The following is a 17094-nucleotide window of genomic DNA, read 5'->3' on the forward strand; positions in this document are numbered from 1 at the left end:
TACAAGTTTTCTGCACAATTTGAGTCTTATCACTGATAAGGACATATTAGCTGCCCACTTCAGAATTATTTCTGAGAAACACTGGTAGTAACAGCTGAGATAAGCATATTCTAAAACTTAACCAGATGGACTTAAAAGAGAAAAAACTCCACACCTTGAAGCAACTACTGTAAAATCTACCCTAAGGCAAGTATTATCACTGATACCTGGCCAGTCATCTTTTTGTGCTTTCTACAAAATTATCAACATGTGGAGAGGAAGCAGTAGTTTCTCCAGATTAGGTTAACTGCAATAGTTTTACTTAAAACTACAACCTTAAACCCCAATAAAAGGCTAGCTTCCAACTTCTGGGCTATTAATAATTTTTTCTTTGCTAGCACTTGTTCTTGGTGATTTAAATTGCCTCAAATTAGTTCTTGTTCTGATTTACAGAGCTGTAAACCAGTCAAGCAAATGACTGTGCTGTGCGTCACAACGTTACAGTCCAGAACTGGTGAGACAACTTAACGAGATTTCTCCCAGACAAGGACACTGAGTTAAGTGACAACTTTAAGAAGGTATTGATAAAACCACCAGCTTGAGAAACAGCAACTGCAAGAGTTGTTCCTTAACAATCGTGTTGCTAAGGGTTCACTCTTCATAACTGACACTTAAATATTACCATAAAATTATCAGCCACAAAGGAAAAAATAATTTTGGTTGTATCTACAAATAAAAACTTTCAACGTTTTGGAGATGGAATTGTTATTTACTTGCAGAAGTTCCGACATTGTTATTGACGTTAAATATTATGCTTTACTTTCTACTTCTTAAATACCAGGAAGGGCATGATAGCCACTACTACACAGTATGATGGACTCTTTTCATGGGTTTCCCCATGTAATTTTCCAAAGTCAATTCTACAAAAACTGTTATCAGCCTTTGAGCAAAGTTTGACAGAAAGCTTGTGGTTTGGGTTGTATTACTTTTAACTGAAATGACTCACAGTGCAAATTTCTTTAAAAGCATTTGTCAAAAGTAGCTTTTAGGGAAGTTTTTATCACTTTTGAAAAAAGCTACACTGAAAATGAAAACTCCTTAAGAAAAGCCTACACAACTGAAATAATATATTTGCTCATTACCAAAATTGGTGACTGCCAGATTGCACTTACAAACTACACTTTTTGGCAGATGCTTAGCTCATTATCATTCAGCTGCTGAACCACAGATCCAGCTTGCATCACCTAAGAGGATTATGCAACAACAGGCAGGTTATTACTGCTTTAAAGCTCATATAGCAAACTTGCTTTGTCCTGATGTTTAGAATTTCTATGGATCCTTCTCTTCCAGGAAAATAGGTACAGGGCTTATTGCAAGTTCTACTAAAAAATGCAGGAGTCAGGTTAGGTTTTTTTTTACTCCCTATCACAGTGGTAATACATAACCTATCACAGACAGTAAAGTTTGAGGTACGCTGCACTGAACTACACGTTCTTCCATCCCTTGGTTAATTCTAGTCAAGCAGCGTGATGTTCACTAACAGTTCACCACATGTACTGTTTAGCATGCAGCGAGGATGCCATTTTAGACCACACAAACCACTCAACAAAATATTTGCCCTTCTGGTAAACTTTGTGGAAATGAGTTTCTACAAAAGCTTGTGTTGTTACAAAGTTGTGTTTCAACTTTACTGGAAATAATATAAGGACTCTGAAAAAGATTAGTACTGTTCACTTCAACTTTGGCTAACTACCCTGTTCTGTACTTGCAGGAAACAAGGCCCTCAAGAGATTCCCAAAATAAATGCTAGTGATGCAGGATGGACATGAGCTGGCACTGTGCTTTTGCAGACTGGAAAGCCAACTGTATCCCAGGCTACATCCAAAGAAAGGCCAGCAGGTCGAGGGAGGGGATTCTGCCCCTCTTTTCTGCTCTGGTGAGACCCCTCCTGGAGTGCTGCATTCCAGCTCTGGGGTCCCCAGCACAGGGAGGACATTGACCTGTTGGAGTGAGTCCAAAGGAAGGCTGTGAAGATGATCAGGGGGCTGGAGCACTTCTCCTATGAAAACAGGCTGAAAGAGTTGGGGTGGTTCAGCCTGGGGAAGAGAAGGCTCTGGGGAGACTTTGGAGCACCTTCTAGTACCTAAAGGGTGCCTGAAAGAGAGCTGGAGAGGAGCTTTTTAGAAGGGCATATAGGAACAGGACAAGGGAGAATGGCTTCAAACCGAAAGAGGGCAAGTTTAGACCAGATATTAGGAAAAAAATTTTCACTACAAATGATGTGACATACTGGAACAGGTTGCCCAGAGAAGCTGGGGATGCCCCATCCCTGGAAGTGGTTGCCTGGGGCTTTGAGCAACCAGACTAATGAAAGGTGTCCCTGCCCATGGCAAGGCGGCTGGAATGAGATGATCTTTAAGGTCCCTTCCAATCCAAACCAATCTGTGATTCTATGAAATTTTGATCTCTGTATCATCTCCTATCCAATCACAAAGAGTTTCAAGCAAAGATAAGACTTAGGACTGTCTGAAGTATTTTTAAAAATATATTTCAACAAGCAATTTTATAGATTCTTATATCTAGTTTCATTATCTCATTTTGAACTACCACTGATTTCTTAGAGTTTTCTGACCTAAAATTCTGTTTACTGGATAAATTTCTTCATCAGATTTAACTGTGAGATCATTTTCCCCAACACACCCTTTTTAAAACCATGAAAACATCTGTAAAAGCCATGAAACAGAGTATCATACAGCATTCAGATCCTCAGTTAGCTGCTTTGCTCATAGTTGAGCCTTTTCCTCAGCGATGGCACTAATTTGGGGTTCTCTGTCAGAACACACAATTTAGTGACTGATGACACTAAAAATTTGTTGATCTTAGCTTAACTTGTATAAATAGGTTAGAAAACTAAACAAAACCAATAGAAAGGTTTATGATCACACTGCACTGTCTTTATCCTTTTCTTAAAAACAGCATTATTTCTAGTTTGATTTCCTAAGGGTTTTTTTCTTTATTAGTATATTCCATACAGGCATGTGTTATCTTTTCCCATCCTAAGTCCTCGAGCTAAAAGTCCTAAAGCCAATATGATTATGTACAAAGGAACTCACTTTATAAAAGTTAATTAGCATCAGTAACAATAGTAATACAATAGTATTCACCAACAAGTATCCAACATCATATAGATTTTCATAGCTTTGCTACAAAACCAGAGCATTTCTACAAACTTCTGGCTCTCAATATAAGGGAAATAGCCATTTTTCTAGACTGTTAAGGAAAAAAATGCACCATTCAGCCATTTACTCATCCCTAGCCAAGATTTTCTTCGTGTAACAAAATACATTCTCACTCAGCATTACAAGTTTTTTTACAGTTTTAATATATTGTTCTAGCAGATGGGGTTTTTTTTATTTAACATAGTCTTCAGTTTTAAGTTACTATTTCAAACAGAATTAAGTACTCTGTAGATCAGATAGAAAACTTTTGTCACAAATGAACTGCAAAGTAAATTATCCTTCCACTGACAGCCCACATGGCTATTTTTTGTCACTTTTCCCAAAGGTTTTATTTAAACATAGACAAAGACAACACATTGCTGTTTTATGTGAAAAAAAGCAACCCTCCACTGCCAAAGCCGGTGTTTCACACACAGACAGGGGAAAAAAGAACTAAATAAACTCTTGAGAGGCCATTTGTTTGCGTAAGTTAATATCTGTGAAATTAATATACTCAAAATTGTGCTCATCTTCCCCTAAAAAAGTAAGGTCAGTTCCCAGCATCAGCAGCTCCAGTAAGTCTCACTGTCAGCTAGAACGGAACATGGCACAGAACCATTAAATACATCACATGAACTCAAGATTTCAAGATAAAGGATCTTCCTGAACTTGGCTCATGGCACTCTGAACAAACAGAAGAGCATGGATAAAGGCTCTAGACTTTGGAAAGTATTCCAATTAGAACTCAGAAACAATTTTATAGTTGCATAACATGGCAAAAGCTAGGAGTTAACAAATTCTGTAAGTTTGTACAGAAGTTACTCTGAAGCACAATTACTGGATTTTAAACTTACTGAAAATATTATCCAATCTTCTTAGAGATTACTCTTGTAAGTACTTTTTTTATCTTGCAGATTAATACTTTACATAGAATACAAAATGCAGTTTGAGAACAAATCAGTAAGATGGAGCAGATACAACATTAAGATAGAGCCAGATTAACACTAGGGGAAAGTTTAGGCAGTCTAGCTTTAAATGGGCTATTATTAACGTACTTCAACTAACCTCCATTTAAAAAAAATATTCAAGACTGTTCTCTAAATCAAACTTGTTAAAAAAAACCAAACAACCCAAAGCAAAAACAACCACACAGAAAACAAAATGAACAAAACCAAATAAACCCACAGTTGCCTATCTTATCTTATTTTAGAACAAAAGAATGACTTTTACATATTTTGTATTCTTTGGCAGGGAATCTATGAAACCAGAACACGTCCTGACAAACTGAACCTTTGCTGAGAAGTGTTCATAATTGTAAACTCATTTATAAGGTGTTATGTGGGAGATGCCAAGTCGCAACAATTTGAAAGTCAACAACAAGGAATGTACCAACGGATTTAAGAAGGAAAACAGTAGCAGTTATTTACATGTTCAGGGTGGCTAACTGCTCTTTATGACTTAGGTTTCCCTGTATAAATTAGAAAACTACAAAATGTCAGAACTGGGAGAAATCTCCATTTTCTGTAAAAGTTCAAGTGAAAACACCTTTGCATCGCTTTCCTTAGACAATTGCGTATTGCTCGTATAAAAGGTCTCTTATCCTATAGAAGTCCTGACAGAGACAGCCTTCCAATCCAATGCGCCCTGTTTCAGTCTGTAACAAAAGACATGTTTTGATTTATTAGCTTTACACTGAGAAACTTAATTTTCATTCAGAATATTGTTTACCAAAGAGTATGAGATACAGGACACGTACCCTGCGAACAGCCACCAGATTGTTGCACACAAGCACTCCTCCCACAAATTCAGCTTGTATGCCTTCTCGCAAGAGAACCTGCTTGAAGTCAGACAGCCTTGGCTCATTCATAAACACAGACTGATGTCCAAGAACCTTGAAAACAACACACACAATTTTAATAATTCTATTTAATACCTTCCATTTTTACAAAGATCTCATTACTGCATAGGCAGCAGTGTGGCCTAGACCACAGGACTATAAATTACTGAAGACAAATGGAAAGCTGACAATGAAGACCCCTCTTCCAAGCCATGTCATGCCATGCCAGGGACATAGCTGCAGGAAGCTGTATTGCTGATCAGTACATACTTCTGTGATAGTTGCCATGAATCTGAACAGACTTTAGGTTTGTCTCCACAGTTACCTAGCTCCTAGAAAGGACTACACTCAGGACTGTGAGACAGTATCTTAAAAAGCAACTCTAGGATTAAAAAGCATTGGAATCATTCAACAAAAAGATAAAATGATATCTCCTCACATGCAAAGTATTTTGGGCAAAGACAAATTTATAGAAAAGCTAAATTAAATGAACTCTCAAATCACTAGAAGCAGATGTATGAATGTCAAAGATCTGTATCTCAAGTATATATTTTCCACAGCACCAACAAAACATAGTAAAATCCAAAAGTGACTAAACACCAAATAATACGCTAATTAAAGTATTTTCTTCATAAATACATGGCACTGTATTCTAGGCACTGTTAGTAGATGTGAGACCATCCTCACTGATAAGCATAAAATATGAACAAAGCACAGAACCAGGTTTAGCAAAGAGAAAACAAAACATGAAAACCCAGTTTCAGTTAGGCTTCCAGTTGAGCTAAGATCAGTATCCACAGCTAAGCACTAGAAAAACACAAATTAATGCAGAGCTCTTCATAAAAAAATAATCAGATCAGCATCATTTCTGTACCTCATGAGGTGGCAGAGGTTCTAAAGTAGGGATGATTTCACTCTCCTCACACATCTCCTTGTCATCGTCACCGAAGAGGCTTTTCATGGCCTTCTGCTGCGCAATCACACTCGAGTCTGAAGAAGGCACGTCCACTTGCATCTCTAAGTCTTCATCTTCCCTCAACTCTCCCTCTTCCAAAATGACTCCAGTATCCACTTTTGAAACCCGCATATCCAGAACACCATCTATCCAAGCCAACTCAGCATCCTTGGCTTTACAGAATTGCAGGGAGCTGACAAGAGAGTCTTTTAACCTGACCTGCGTTGAACAAAAATAAAAGCAGCACAGATCAATACCTTTCTTGTCTTGGTTAAAATAAAAAAGAATATATATGACTGCAAGCCTGAGCTAAATTTACAGCAAGAGCATTAATTTCTTTTTTAAAAAATCAGAAACCTTTTTTGCAGCCATGGAGTTCCTTAGTTTGTCTTAGCAAATTCATGGAAAGTTTTTATAGACACATTTAGGTTACTGAAGAGCAGTTCCAAATTTCAACCCTCCAAGTAATGACAATTAATATTTTGTCGTAAGGAAGGATTTTGTAAATATCAGACTTTGGAGTGACTTTACCCTGGCTCCTCTGGTGCACTCGAGGACTTTAAGCCCTACTCTTAAAGACTGTTCTCCACCTAAGATGGGACACAATTTCCATAGTGGAATCAAGGCTGCAACTGTATGAAAGATACAGCAACTAACTACCCATCTGCAGCACAGTCCACTCAAAAGACACTGCAATTCTGATGCTTCACTCGTATCTATTATTTTCAAATTCAATGTCTCCACTGTACTTCTCCTGTGTCATTTTTAACATACTACCAATTCCCATAGCTTTAAAAAAAAAACCAAAAACCCCATCAACAACTAACAGACAAAACGCAGAAAACAAGCTGTTTCAACTCTGAATTTTCTGCTTCCTACAGGGTAACAGATTTTTCTCTGGAAAGAAGCAGAAGTACCTATTTCAACAATTCCACCAATGTTTTTCTACTAACTTTAAAAGGACAAAGGAATAAAGGACTAATGCAAAAAGTTTCTCTGAGACACTTCCCTCTAAACAACTTCAAAAACTGAACTGGGACCATACACAATTTTTACAAAATTCACAAAAGTTATCCAAGTTTCCTTATTTAGGACTTAATACATTGCTTTAATTTTCATGGTTAGCACAGAGCAATACATTACCACAAGCTCACTTTTCAAGTTTAATCACATAAGCTTTTTTGGGGGGATATGGGTGTCTTATTTATTTTTATTGTTAACTTGCTCCTAACTTCACATATTTATTCTTAGGTACTGTTTAAGTATGAAGGATTTTTTTTCTCTTTGATCTCTAAGGCTCCCTTTCAGATTTCAAAGAAAATCCTGAATTGCAACGAGTATACAATGGTACTCTAAATAAAGGCATTATACATTTATTAATACCTCGGTAAAGTAAACTGACGTTCCCATGGACACCAGCCTTGCCTTTTGCACTACATGTAAAAACACACTGATCTCATGTTTAACCTTTCAAACGCTAATGAATAATAAACAGCAGAAGAATGTTTACCTAAGAAGACAGAAAAACATTAATGCCTTGATCACACAAAACCAATTGCACACACAGGTAGTACCTCCTCTCCTCTCCCAAAGAAGTGAGGGCCAAATCAGAGTCTGCCAGTACAGCTCTAGCACAATCCACAGCAGTCACACAGCGAACGAATTCCAGTTCCTTACCTGGTAAATGTGAGTTTCGCTGGTTGCATCTACAGTTTCATGAAGTTTGGGCATGTAAACTTTAATATCTTTTCCACCAAAAGCTCTGCAACATTCTGCAAGGTCCTGACTGGCCTCAGGTGGTCCATGGACAATGACCAGTTGTCTTGGTTTCATTTGGTTAATGATTTTTTTAATTGAGTCCCCATCTGAACGCCCTTCATAGTCAATGTATGTAACTCTGGCTCTAGTTTGAATTAAAAACCCAAGAATATTAATTTTTAGTTTAAGAGATTAAACCTTTGAGTGCTTAGTCTAAAGACAGAAGATATTTTTAAACTATTCTACATCAGCAAAAGCTGTCAGCACAAGGTATATTACGGATGAGTAAAATACAGAGTTGTAAAATATCAGCATGCACTGTGTATTTAACACTATAAATTTACAAAATTCAATCATACAGTTATCTATAACATAAGCATATTTGAATATGCTATCCTTTTAACAAAACATGTTTTAGAATCTATGCTAACATACTATTGTAGCATTTGTTCTACCTCTTCCAGTTGTCTCCATCAGACAAACCAGATTTCTTCAGAGGGGGGAACTATAAGACTCTACTGTGTTCCCAGAAAGACTAGTAAAAAACTTGGCTCAGGGGAAAAATAAACAAAAAGCAAGTCCTTTCCCCCTTTCTTAAATCCAAGCTATCCTTTTACCCAGTTCACACTGTACCCATGCCACTATTCGAGCAGAATTGACAAGAACGAAGTCACTCACTTAATTTCCATGGATTCTGTTGCAGAAATACATTTGGTAGGAACATCTGATAAATCCTGGTCCATAGGCTCCTCTCCATTTGTCAAACCAGACTCTAATTTGCTTTTTTCTTCTTCTGTTGCTTGAAGTTCTGGAACTAGAAAATCCTCGGGCCTAAAGAATGAAAGGCATTTTGCTTTTAATAGCCTTAGAGTAAAACCAAAGCACTATCTAACATAAAAACAAACAATGCTGACTAATCCTATTGAGATTTTTTATAACTGTTATTGCCAACAATTTTATTATGCTTGCCTACACTATTTCCATACTTGAACAGAGCTCATTTGGGAAATATCACCTTCCTATCTTAAAAAAAGAACTTTAATAACTTGGGAAATACTAGCAAGTCAAGAATTTCTAGCAAGTATTCCTTATGCAGAGATGACAAATATTACTAGATTTTTCTAGGATGAACAGCATTTTTTCTCCTCATAAATTTATCAAGATATGTGTAATTTACAGCAGAAAAAAGTCAGGTTAAAAAAAATTTAATCTTCTAAGATTAAAAAAAAAAGGCCTGGAGTTAAAATATATCCTAAGAGTTGTGAACACAGATCATGGATCACCACTCTGCAGCTTCAATCCTATCATAAGCTTCTTGTGAGACTTAGCAGTTGGAAAGAGTATATAACAGTACAGCAAAAGAGACAAAATGATGATTTTGGTTTTTAATTACTTCTATTTTTTAATTATTTCACAGCTGCTATATGTTAGTATACATTTCTACCACACACTTGATAATCTCGCCGTATTCATCCCATTTAATTCTTTCTTCGGGGGCTGGAAACATTGGATAAGATTTCTTTGCCTGTTTGAAGAAGCTTCCTTTTCGGCTACCTTCACCTTTCATCATCAAATCGTGTTTGGTCTTATGTACAGTTGGCTGATCAATATCCTCTTCAGCATCACTCTCATCACTGGAGTCGATATCTGCCCTGAAATGACATTCCAAAAAAACCCCCTAGCACTTCTTGTTTAATTCAGGATTCATATTACATAAACACACTGACTGGAAAATAACAGCTGACATAACACTAACTGAGACCAAGGGCAGTTTATGTGTTGGAGAAAGATCTCACAGACAAATGGCAGGTGAAACGGGCCTGTCAGAACAACAGATTGAAGACAACCCCTCCCGATTCCTCAGTGCCTCCACACAAGTCTACCAAAGCTATAATTTTCATTTTTCCCTGTAAACAGTATAAGGAGCAGAATGATCAGAGAAATCTCAACTCTGATCGTTGCAGCAGAATGCAAGAACACCAAATACTTACTCTTTAGACTGCTCTAACTTCTTAGCTGCTTCTTTCTTTAGCTTCTCCTTTTCTAGATAATCTTCAAGTTCTTTTCCTTCCAACTTGACACGTTTTCTCAACTGCAGATAGAATTAAAATTAATGTTATTGTGAGTAGCTGACATGATTTTAATACTTCTCCTACATACTGCTGCTAAGAATATTTGTACTTAGGTACCAAGGGTAAGTACAACTTGTATGTCACATACAAGACAAGATTATGCAACTGTGCAGCACATCAGCAAGGGAACATCGTGATTATATCAATCAATAGAGTCTATGTTAACAGAAAAGCACTTCTAAAAATATTAAAATCAATTAAGCATTACAAAAAGTTCTTGAAAGACCTTCAGGAAATCTCTCTCCAGTAAGTGAAGGCAAATACTCTGAGATGACCAGTGGTTTTTAATTTTCCTACCAGTAACATCAAACCACAAGAATCTGGCTAAGTCATACTAGCTGGTAAAACAATGGTAAGTTTGTTTTTTTGTTTTCTGAAAATCAAATTAGAATATAGGTCACTTTGAATTAAACTAAATTCTAGTAATAATCTAATACTGTAATTCAATGCTTCCAGTCAAATCTAAAACTAAAATAAAGCTGCTTCATCAGGATTGAAATTATCACTGCAATCACAGGGGGCTCCCACAAATTAACGAGGTTTACCAGAGAGAAGTAGACACAGGTACACAGATTATTGAAAGCAAGAACAAAAATTGTGTTATAGTTTCTACGGTTTGCTTATCTTTCTAATCCTGGTGTGATATATTACACTATTTTGACTTGATTCTCCCCTCACCCAAACCAGGAGTATTTTCCAGCAAGACTAATCCATTGTATATGGTGATAGACTAACTGCAAGCAGATTTTTTTCTATTATAACAAAAACAGGAAGTGAAGTGTTGCCTAAAGATAAACATTTAGAAGGAACTTCATGCTCAGTTCAATGGAGTATTAATTTTGCCACACCATCAAAAAGTTCCCAATATGAGACAAATTTTCATGTTCATTTATCCACAACAGATTAAACGTGCACCAGACTGGTTTCAGATTTCTCTCCAACATTAGAAGCGTTCTCAGATCAAAAAGGAAACTTAAGTTCAGTTTTGCCCACATTCGCCCAGATGGCCAATAAAAACTTTGAGATATAGAGACAATTCTTACCTCAATATCTATAACTTTTTCAGAGGGATTATCAATCAGGAATCGTGCTAATGTTCCAGGTGTAGTGCGGTAAGTTAAAATTATAGAGTTTTTGGAATCCTGGCACCACTGAATGAAAAGATCTCTAGAAAACCCACACTCCAAGTCAGGCTGACTGGCAAGAACAACTTTTGGACTAGGCACTCGAGCCAGATCAGACAGACTGTGACATAAGGAGAGATGGCGGAACTGAAAAGGGTTGTTTCTCTTGTCTTCAAAGCACCTCATCAACTTGTCACTCATCCACTCGACCTAAAATATGTAGTAACAAAGAGTTATCTGTAAGAATACAAGTTCTACAATTAATGCACAAACACAATGTGAAGTACAGGATGCAGTTGGCTCATGATTACACCAATGCTTCTCAGCAAGCGTAGAAATAATGATGAGCATAAACAACACCTACAAATACTCTACAACAAACAAATACTTAAGTCCTCCTTTTAAACAGCTATAAACTATGCTAACAAGTCTTGTGATAAAAAGAGAAATGAGTATCAAGAAACTCATCTATAGCCATGACTGGACTGTTAGACTGTTACTTGATCAAAAGAACTCAGACACAAATATGCACTACAGAATAAAGACACTCCCCCCAATATTTTGCCATTTTTTACTGTTAAAAAGAAAACCTTTTGCATACACATTCCTCTTCATAGTTGCATTGTAAAACCAAAACAAACCTGTGATTTAGAGAATTCCACTACATTGTAGCTGACATTATTCAGAAGTGCTAGAGAGTAGACTCCCAGCCCCGCATCTTTTGTTCTCCAGATCTGATCAAGAAGCTGAGCAAGTTCCAGAACTCTGCCTGCTGTATCCACGGCTATTAATACATTTCCATCACCTCGTAAAGTCTCCAAAACATTAGCTGAGAAGAATTAAAAACAAAATAAAAGCCTACTTATACTTTGAACCAAAGTTAGAATGTTTGTGGTGTACCTTGGGGTTTTTTTGTTTGTTATACCACACTAGCAATCATAATCAAAAGCATACTGAACATAGAAATGAACTGAACTTCAGAAGACATCCAAAGCCACATTTCCACCAAAATTAAAGAGAACTGGAGCTTTCTCTATCTGAAGATCTCACTGCCTTTATTTTTTTTCTTTCTGTTTTTTTTTTTTTAATTAAAAAATATCAGTAAAATGGAGTTTTAAAAAAGAATGTGCTGAGGAAGGTAATTGAAAAATCCCCGAAGCGATTTATCAATACTGGGTAAAATGCACTGCTTTCAAATATGGTTCGTTGTTTTTAGGAAAACATTTAACTCACAGGATCAGTACAATGAGAAAAGAGTAATTCAAAATTCGTTAAATTTTAATATGGGTTCTTAGTTTAGATGCTGATGAATTCTGCACAGAAAAATAATTTGCAGTGGCTAATAAACCACATTACTGCTATTTTTCAAGTCCAAACAATACATACTCAGAAGCTGTTCATCCCTTTGCTTCCTCCTGGGTTGTACATAAGTAGCATTAAATGAATCTGTAATAAGCAATGAAGGCCTGCTCAACATTTCCAAGGAACATCCGTTCAGATGGCTGTGGGAAAAAAAAGCAAAAATCTCACTTTTTGCATTTCTATTTTGTGAGAAAAAAAAAGACAGCTAGCTTCTAGATATTTGCATGTACAGAAATCAAACTTCTCAGCTGCTGAATGCTTCCTGCTTCAAACTCACAAAAAAATAAAAATGAATGGAATAAAGAAACCCAGAGCTAATGCTTGTTTCAAACCAATTAATCTTGGTGCAAGCCAAATTAGTGGTCTTACTAAAACTGGAAATGCACTTCTGCTTCCATTCCTCTTTATCACACACTGAATGATGCATACCTAACACAACACAAAAGACACACTGCTATCTTGAACTTACATCTCCCTCTTGTGGTTGAAATCAACTGCATAAACAATTTCTTCCTCTCCATCCTTGACAATCTTCCAAATTGTGCCTCCTATCATGTGACCAGCTGGCAATGGTGTGATTGACAAACCATGTCCTTTGCCTACAAAAGTTTTCAGTATTTTAGGTACATTACATGTATTAAAACCCATTTTTCTGAACAAGAGATAGTAACTTCAAACACCTAAATTATTACTCAGACAAAAAGTCAACTGAAGTAGGAAAAAGCAGTAATATCTGTCCTTACCATCTAATCAGTAACTTCAAAATTTGTTGTAATTCACTTCTCTATTTCCTCTAGAATAAAGAAACTAAAGTGCAGACCACTTCCTCCCTCCACCTCCCACCAATACTGAGAGGCACTGCAGAGCTGCTGTAACTATAGACCTAAACAATAGCAAATTATAAAGCAAACATATCACCTGAAAGCAAGTGCACTAGTGAAACTCAGATCCCTCTCCAGGGCTACAATGAATGGTTACTGCATCATTCACTGTTGAGGTACTTAGAGAAACTTATAGAAAGTACACAGTCAGGAAGTCTTCCAGAATGACAAACACAAGTCAAACCACAGCAGGAAAGGTGTTCATGTGTTGAAGTCAGAGATGACAGAACTTTTCAGTACCTGATGCATTTTTTTAATGTGCTGTTGCTCCTTGTCACTGATACCAGCCTGTGGCAGATTAAACTAGACCACTCATGACCATTATTCACTGACTCTGCTGCATGAAGTGCACAGTAGTAGTTAAAAATTAAACATAATATTCTCAAATACCTCCATCTAGTCTTTTCAAATCATCTCCACTAAATATGAAAAAAGTTAGTTGTTTAAAAAAAAAGCTGGATACTAAAATTACTCTTTAGATGTAAAAATTGGCAGCACAGACATAGGCTTGCTACAAACATCTTGAGAAGAGGTCAGCCCTCTTTTCAGGATTACATCCTATTTCTATTTTTCAAAGAACCAGGTAAGTATTTTGGCAAGCGCCATTCATGAACTGTGAGTTACTGCATTTCAGAGGCAAAGTGGCAGTGGTCAGCTTGTATGTGTCCCTGTTCAAGAAGAGGGTTTTCATTTCATTCTGATCTCTACATTCAACGAGAGTGAAAACCTCCTGATTCTCCAGCTGCCACAGTTCCTACGAATCAACTACACAGAGTACAACTGAGTCAGTGAAGATTCCTCATTAAATCAGCCACATGCTGTAACTTCATCTCTGCAACACATCCCTGCTATAGAAAACTTTTCTTTGTGTTACTGGTTATGAAGACTTCTGAGGTATTTACCACTAAACATAAGTAAATGCTTTTGATAGACACGAGCAAATTCCAAGAAAAGTTACAAGAAAACAAAAGAGAAACAAATGTTTCCCAACATGCTTTGACAGGACCTCCTCCCCATGAAGTGAAAATTCTACCCATTTCTCCATACAATTACTGAGGCAAACATTCAGCTGATACAGACTGACACAGGGCTAATTCAATCAGCACTGCCATATACACATTTCAGAACTTACTGACTTTAAAAATGTTACTTTAACTCTTAATGACTCTGTTGCCTTTAAATAAAAGTAATTTCTTGAGGCTTTGGAGACAACTTTACCTTTCAAGTTCACAATCTGAGAAAACTTCAGCTGTTGTATCTTATCAAAGGCTGCATCTACATCATCCAATGTAAAGAGTGTGAAATCTTCAGTATTATGGCGGGACTAAAATAAAAAAGAGGTACAGAGCATTCAAACACTCCACTATAACAAAGATGTTGTGTCGTAAAGTATCAACTTAAATGTACCTGATAGAGATCATACATAAACATCTGTCCCATTTTATATACAGGAATAGTTGCATAAATGGCACAATTCAACCCCATTTTTCCAACTGCATATGGAAGTGCACCAAGGTGTAGAGGGTCGGGATGAGAAAGAAGAACAGCATCAACCTGGTGTACATGCCTATAAAGACAGGGACAACAAAAGCCATTGAGAGGAGTTCCAAGTGGTGTTATGTACCTCCTATTAGAGCTATTTTGAGAATACAAACACAGTCTGAATGCCAAACAACAAAACTGAAACCCTTTGAGGCTGGACAAAGCTTTAAAAATCATAATTAAAAGTTACAGGTATTTCCTAATGTTCAAGTACTTAAAAATTCAAGTGACTTTTGAAAGATTTAAATTTCACATCAGATTCCTGATTAAAAAGACCTTTAATATATATGTGGACACCAGAAAGTAAATTAACTGAGGGACCAATAATACTATCAGTGCAGGTGTGCTACAAATTGTTTATACATCTAAAAACAGACCACAACTTTTCTTCTGATGAGAAAGACCATCTAAAAGAACCAAAGACACAACAATTCTTAAATTGACAAGGATCAAATCAGAATCTATTTCTTTAAAAAAAGATCACATACATCATTTAAGAAAAGTGACACATCATTTGGGGAGGGGTTATTAATTTTAAAAACAGATTTTTTTCCCTGCAAAGTGTTACATAAAATAAGAACTCAGATTAATAACTTTCTGCATTTCATAACTGAAAAACTTGAGGGCATAAAACATACGTAACAAATGAAAATACAACTTGAGTTGAAAGCTTTTTGTTCCCTTGCATAGTAACTTGGGCACATACATTCTTCTTGATGGCTGTTATGAAAAAGTGAATTTCATCTAATTGCTTCTCAGATACTCAAAAAATGTTATAAATTATCCTTAGCACCTAAGAATCCTCCATTGAAAGACTTCAAACACGGCAAGACTGTCAACGCCAGAAAAGTGAATCTGTAAAACTTGCATCACAGAGCTTAGCTTTTAGTTTCAGTCCTAACTTGGTAATTGGCAAAGCTGCTTGCTGGACACCTGCAGAAGTTCAGTACTAAAGTTTAGATGGGTTTTGTTTTGTCGGCTGTTCCATTCCCTTTGCAGAGCTGGAGGGCAGAAGCCGTTTTCCTGACTGACAGGAAAACTGTTTTGAAACAAAAGGCAAGAGTTGAACCACTTTGTATTCAGCCTACACACACTTGGCTTCTTCCATTTAAAATCATTCTAAATCAGTTTAGAGCCAAGGTCAGTGTCCCATAAACTCTGCAGTGTCACATTTATGAAAAAAAAAAACACAAAACATCCAAGCCAAAACAAACACAGAGCAGTTTAAGAATTACAGTTAATAGATGTAACTAATTGGACTGACAAGAAAAAATCCCAAGTTTTTACTGGAAAGGCTTCAGCAGTGTAATTCCCTTCACATGAAACACACACCAAACAAAAAACAGAAGAACAATTTTGGATTTAACACTGCATACACATATCATTGCATGGAATTTTGGAAACTTTCAAGACAGGACAAGGCCTACTAAAAAAATAAAAAGGTGTGTATGAACTGAACTACTTACTTCCTCAGAGAATCAATAATATCCATAGAAAAGTTTTCATCCCAGCCACAGTCCAAAAGAAAACGAAATTCATCTACTTGCAACAAATAACAAAGGGCGGATTCCTCCTGCACCCCTGAAAGCGTAGTCAACTTGATAATCGATGTCATTTTCCTCTCCAAGTGTTTAATCTCCAGAAGAACTAATCTGAAGGGGGCAGAAGGAAATGTCTCATTGACTAACACAATGTAAAAAGTCTATTTACTTAGACCTAGTTTCATACGTTCCTGAAAATATGCAGGGTAACTGTGTTAATAGTGTTCAATACAGCTGCTGGTTATCAGTTAAGTCTCAAATATTAACGTTCGACCGTTATAAGTCTTCTGTTATTAGAAAAAGGGGTTTTGTTGTTTGGGGTTTTTTTACAATACAGAACTATATACAGCTTAAAAAGCCAACTAAACAAAAACGGTCGCAAGAAGCAGCCCAGTTAACAGCCGCTCCCCGGGGCCGGACGGGGGCAGTGGGGATGGCGCACCCAGGGCCGCGGCCCCTCCAACGCCCCGGGGGTCCGGGGGTCCAGCGCCCGCCGGGCCCTGCAGTCCGGGCCCGGCCTGCCGGGGCGAGTCTCGCCGGGTGGGGACAGCGTCCCGGGTGCGAGCCCTGCGCCCGCTGCAGTCGGCGAAGAAGAGGACGAAGAGGGAGCGGAGGACGGGGAGGAAGCGCCGCTACCTGAGGCGCTCAGCCCGGCCCGGCGCGCGCTGCGCCCGCCGCCATCTTGCGGGAGGTGTGAAGGAGGAGGCGGGGCGAAGGGCGGAAGGGTGGCGGGCGGCACCACCGCGAGCCCGCCGGGGGGGAGAA

The 17094-nt window shown here is 37.5% G+C and overlaps 1 protein-coding gene across 1 annotated transcript; it reads right to left on the reverse strand.

The window, feature by feature from the left end:
• Positions 1-3088: 3088 nt before the first annotated feature.
• CPSF2 (cleavage and polyadenylation specific factor 2) lies at positions 3089-17084 on the reverse strand. Its single transcript, XM_027885318.1, has 15 exons — positions 16966-17084; positions 16255-16440; positions 14654-14813; positions 14465-14570; positions 12835-12964; positions 12390-12505; positions 11645-11832; positions 10923-11213; positions 9739-9839; positions 9199-9399; positions 8426-8578; positions 7667-7892; positions 5909-6208; positions 4954-5088; positions 3089-4851 (listed from the first exon to the last, which is right to left on the reverse strand). Exons 2-15 carry the CDS (start codon positions 16401-16403, stop codon positions 4759-4761), a joined length of 2349 nt encoding a protein of 782 aa, XP_027741119.1. The 5' UTR covers positions 16404-16440; positions 16966-17084; the 3' UTR covers positions 3089-4758.
• Positions 17085-17094: the final 10 nt, after the last annotated feature.

The sequence above is a fragment of the Empidonax traillii genome, unplaced genomic scaffold (genome assembly GCF_003031625.1).
Source record: "Empidonax traillii isolate 1590-97213 ecotype Southwest subspecies unplaced genomic scaffold, ASM303162v1 scaffold164:size861626, whole genome shotgun sequence".
Taxonomy (NCBI): domain Eukaryota; kingdom Metazoa; phylum Chordata; class Aves; order Passeriformes; family Tyrannidae; genus Empidonax; species Empidonax traillii.

What these genes read in the sequence shown, in the direction of transcription:
- CPSF2 (XM_027885318.1), bottom strand. Translation starts at nt 16,403, where the DNA reads ATGACATCGATTATCAAGTTGACTACGCTTTCAGGGGTGCAGGAGGAA. An exon ending in AAGGGATGAACAGCTTCTGA is followed by an intron (nt 11,833 to 12,389) that starts GTATGTATTGTT and finishes AATTCTTCTCAG; the next exon opens with CTAATGTTTTGGAGACTTTA. An exon ending in AAGTTAGAGCAGTCTAAAGA is followed by an intron (nt 9,400 to 9,738) that starts GTAAGTATTTGG and finishes ATGTCATTTCAG; the next exon opens with GGCAGATATCGACTCCAGTG.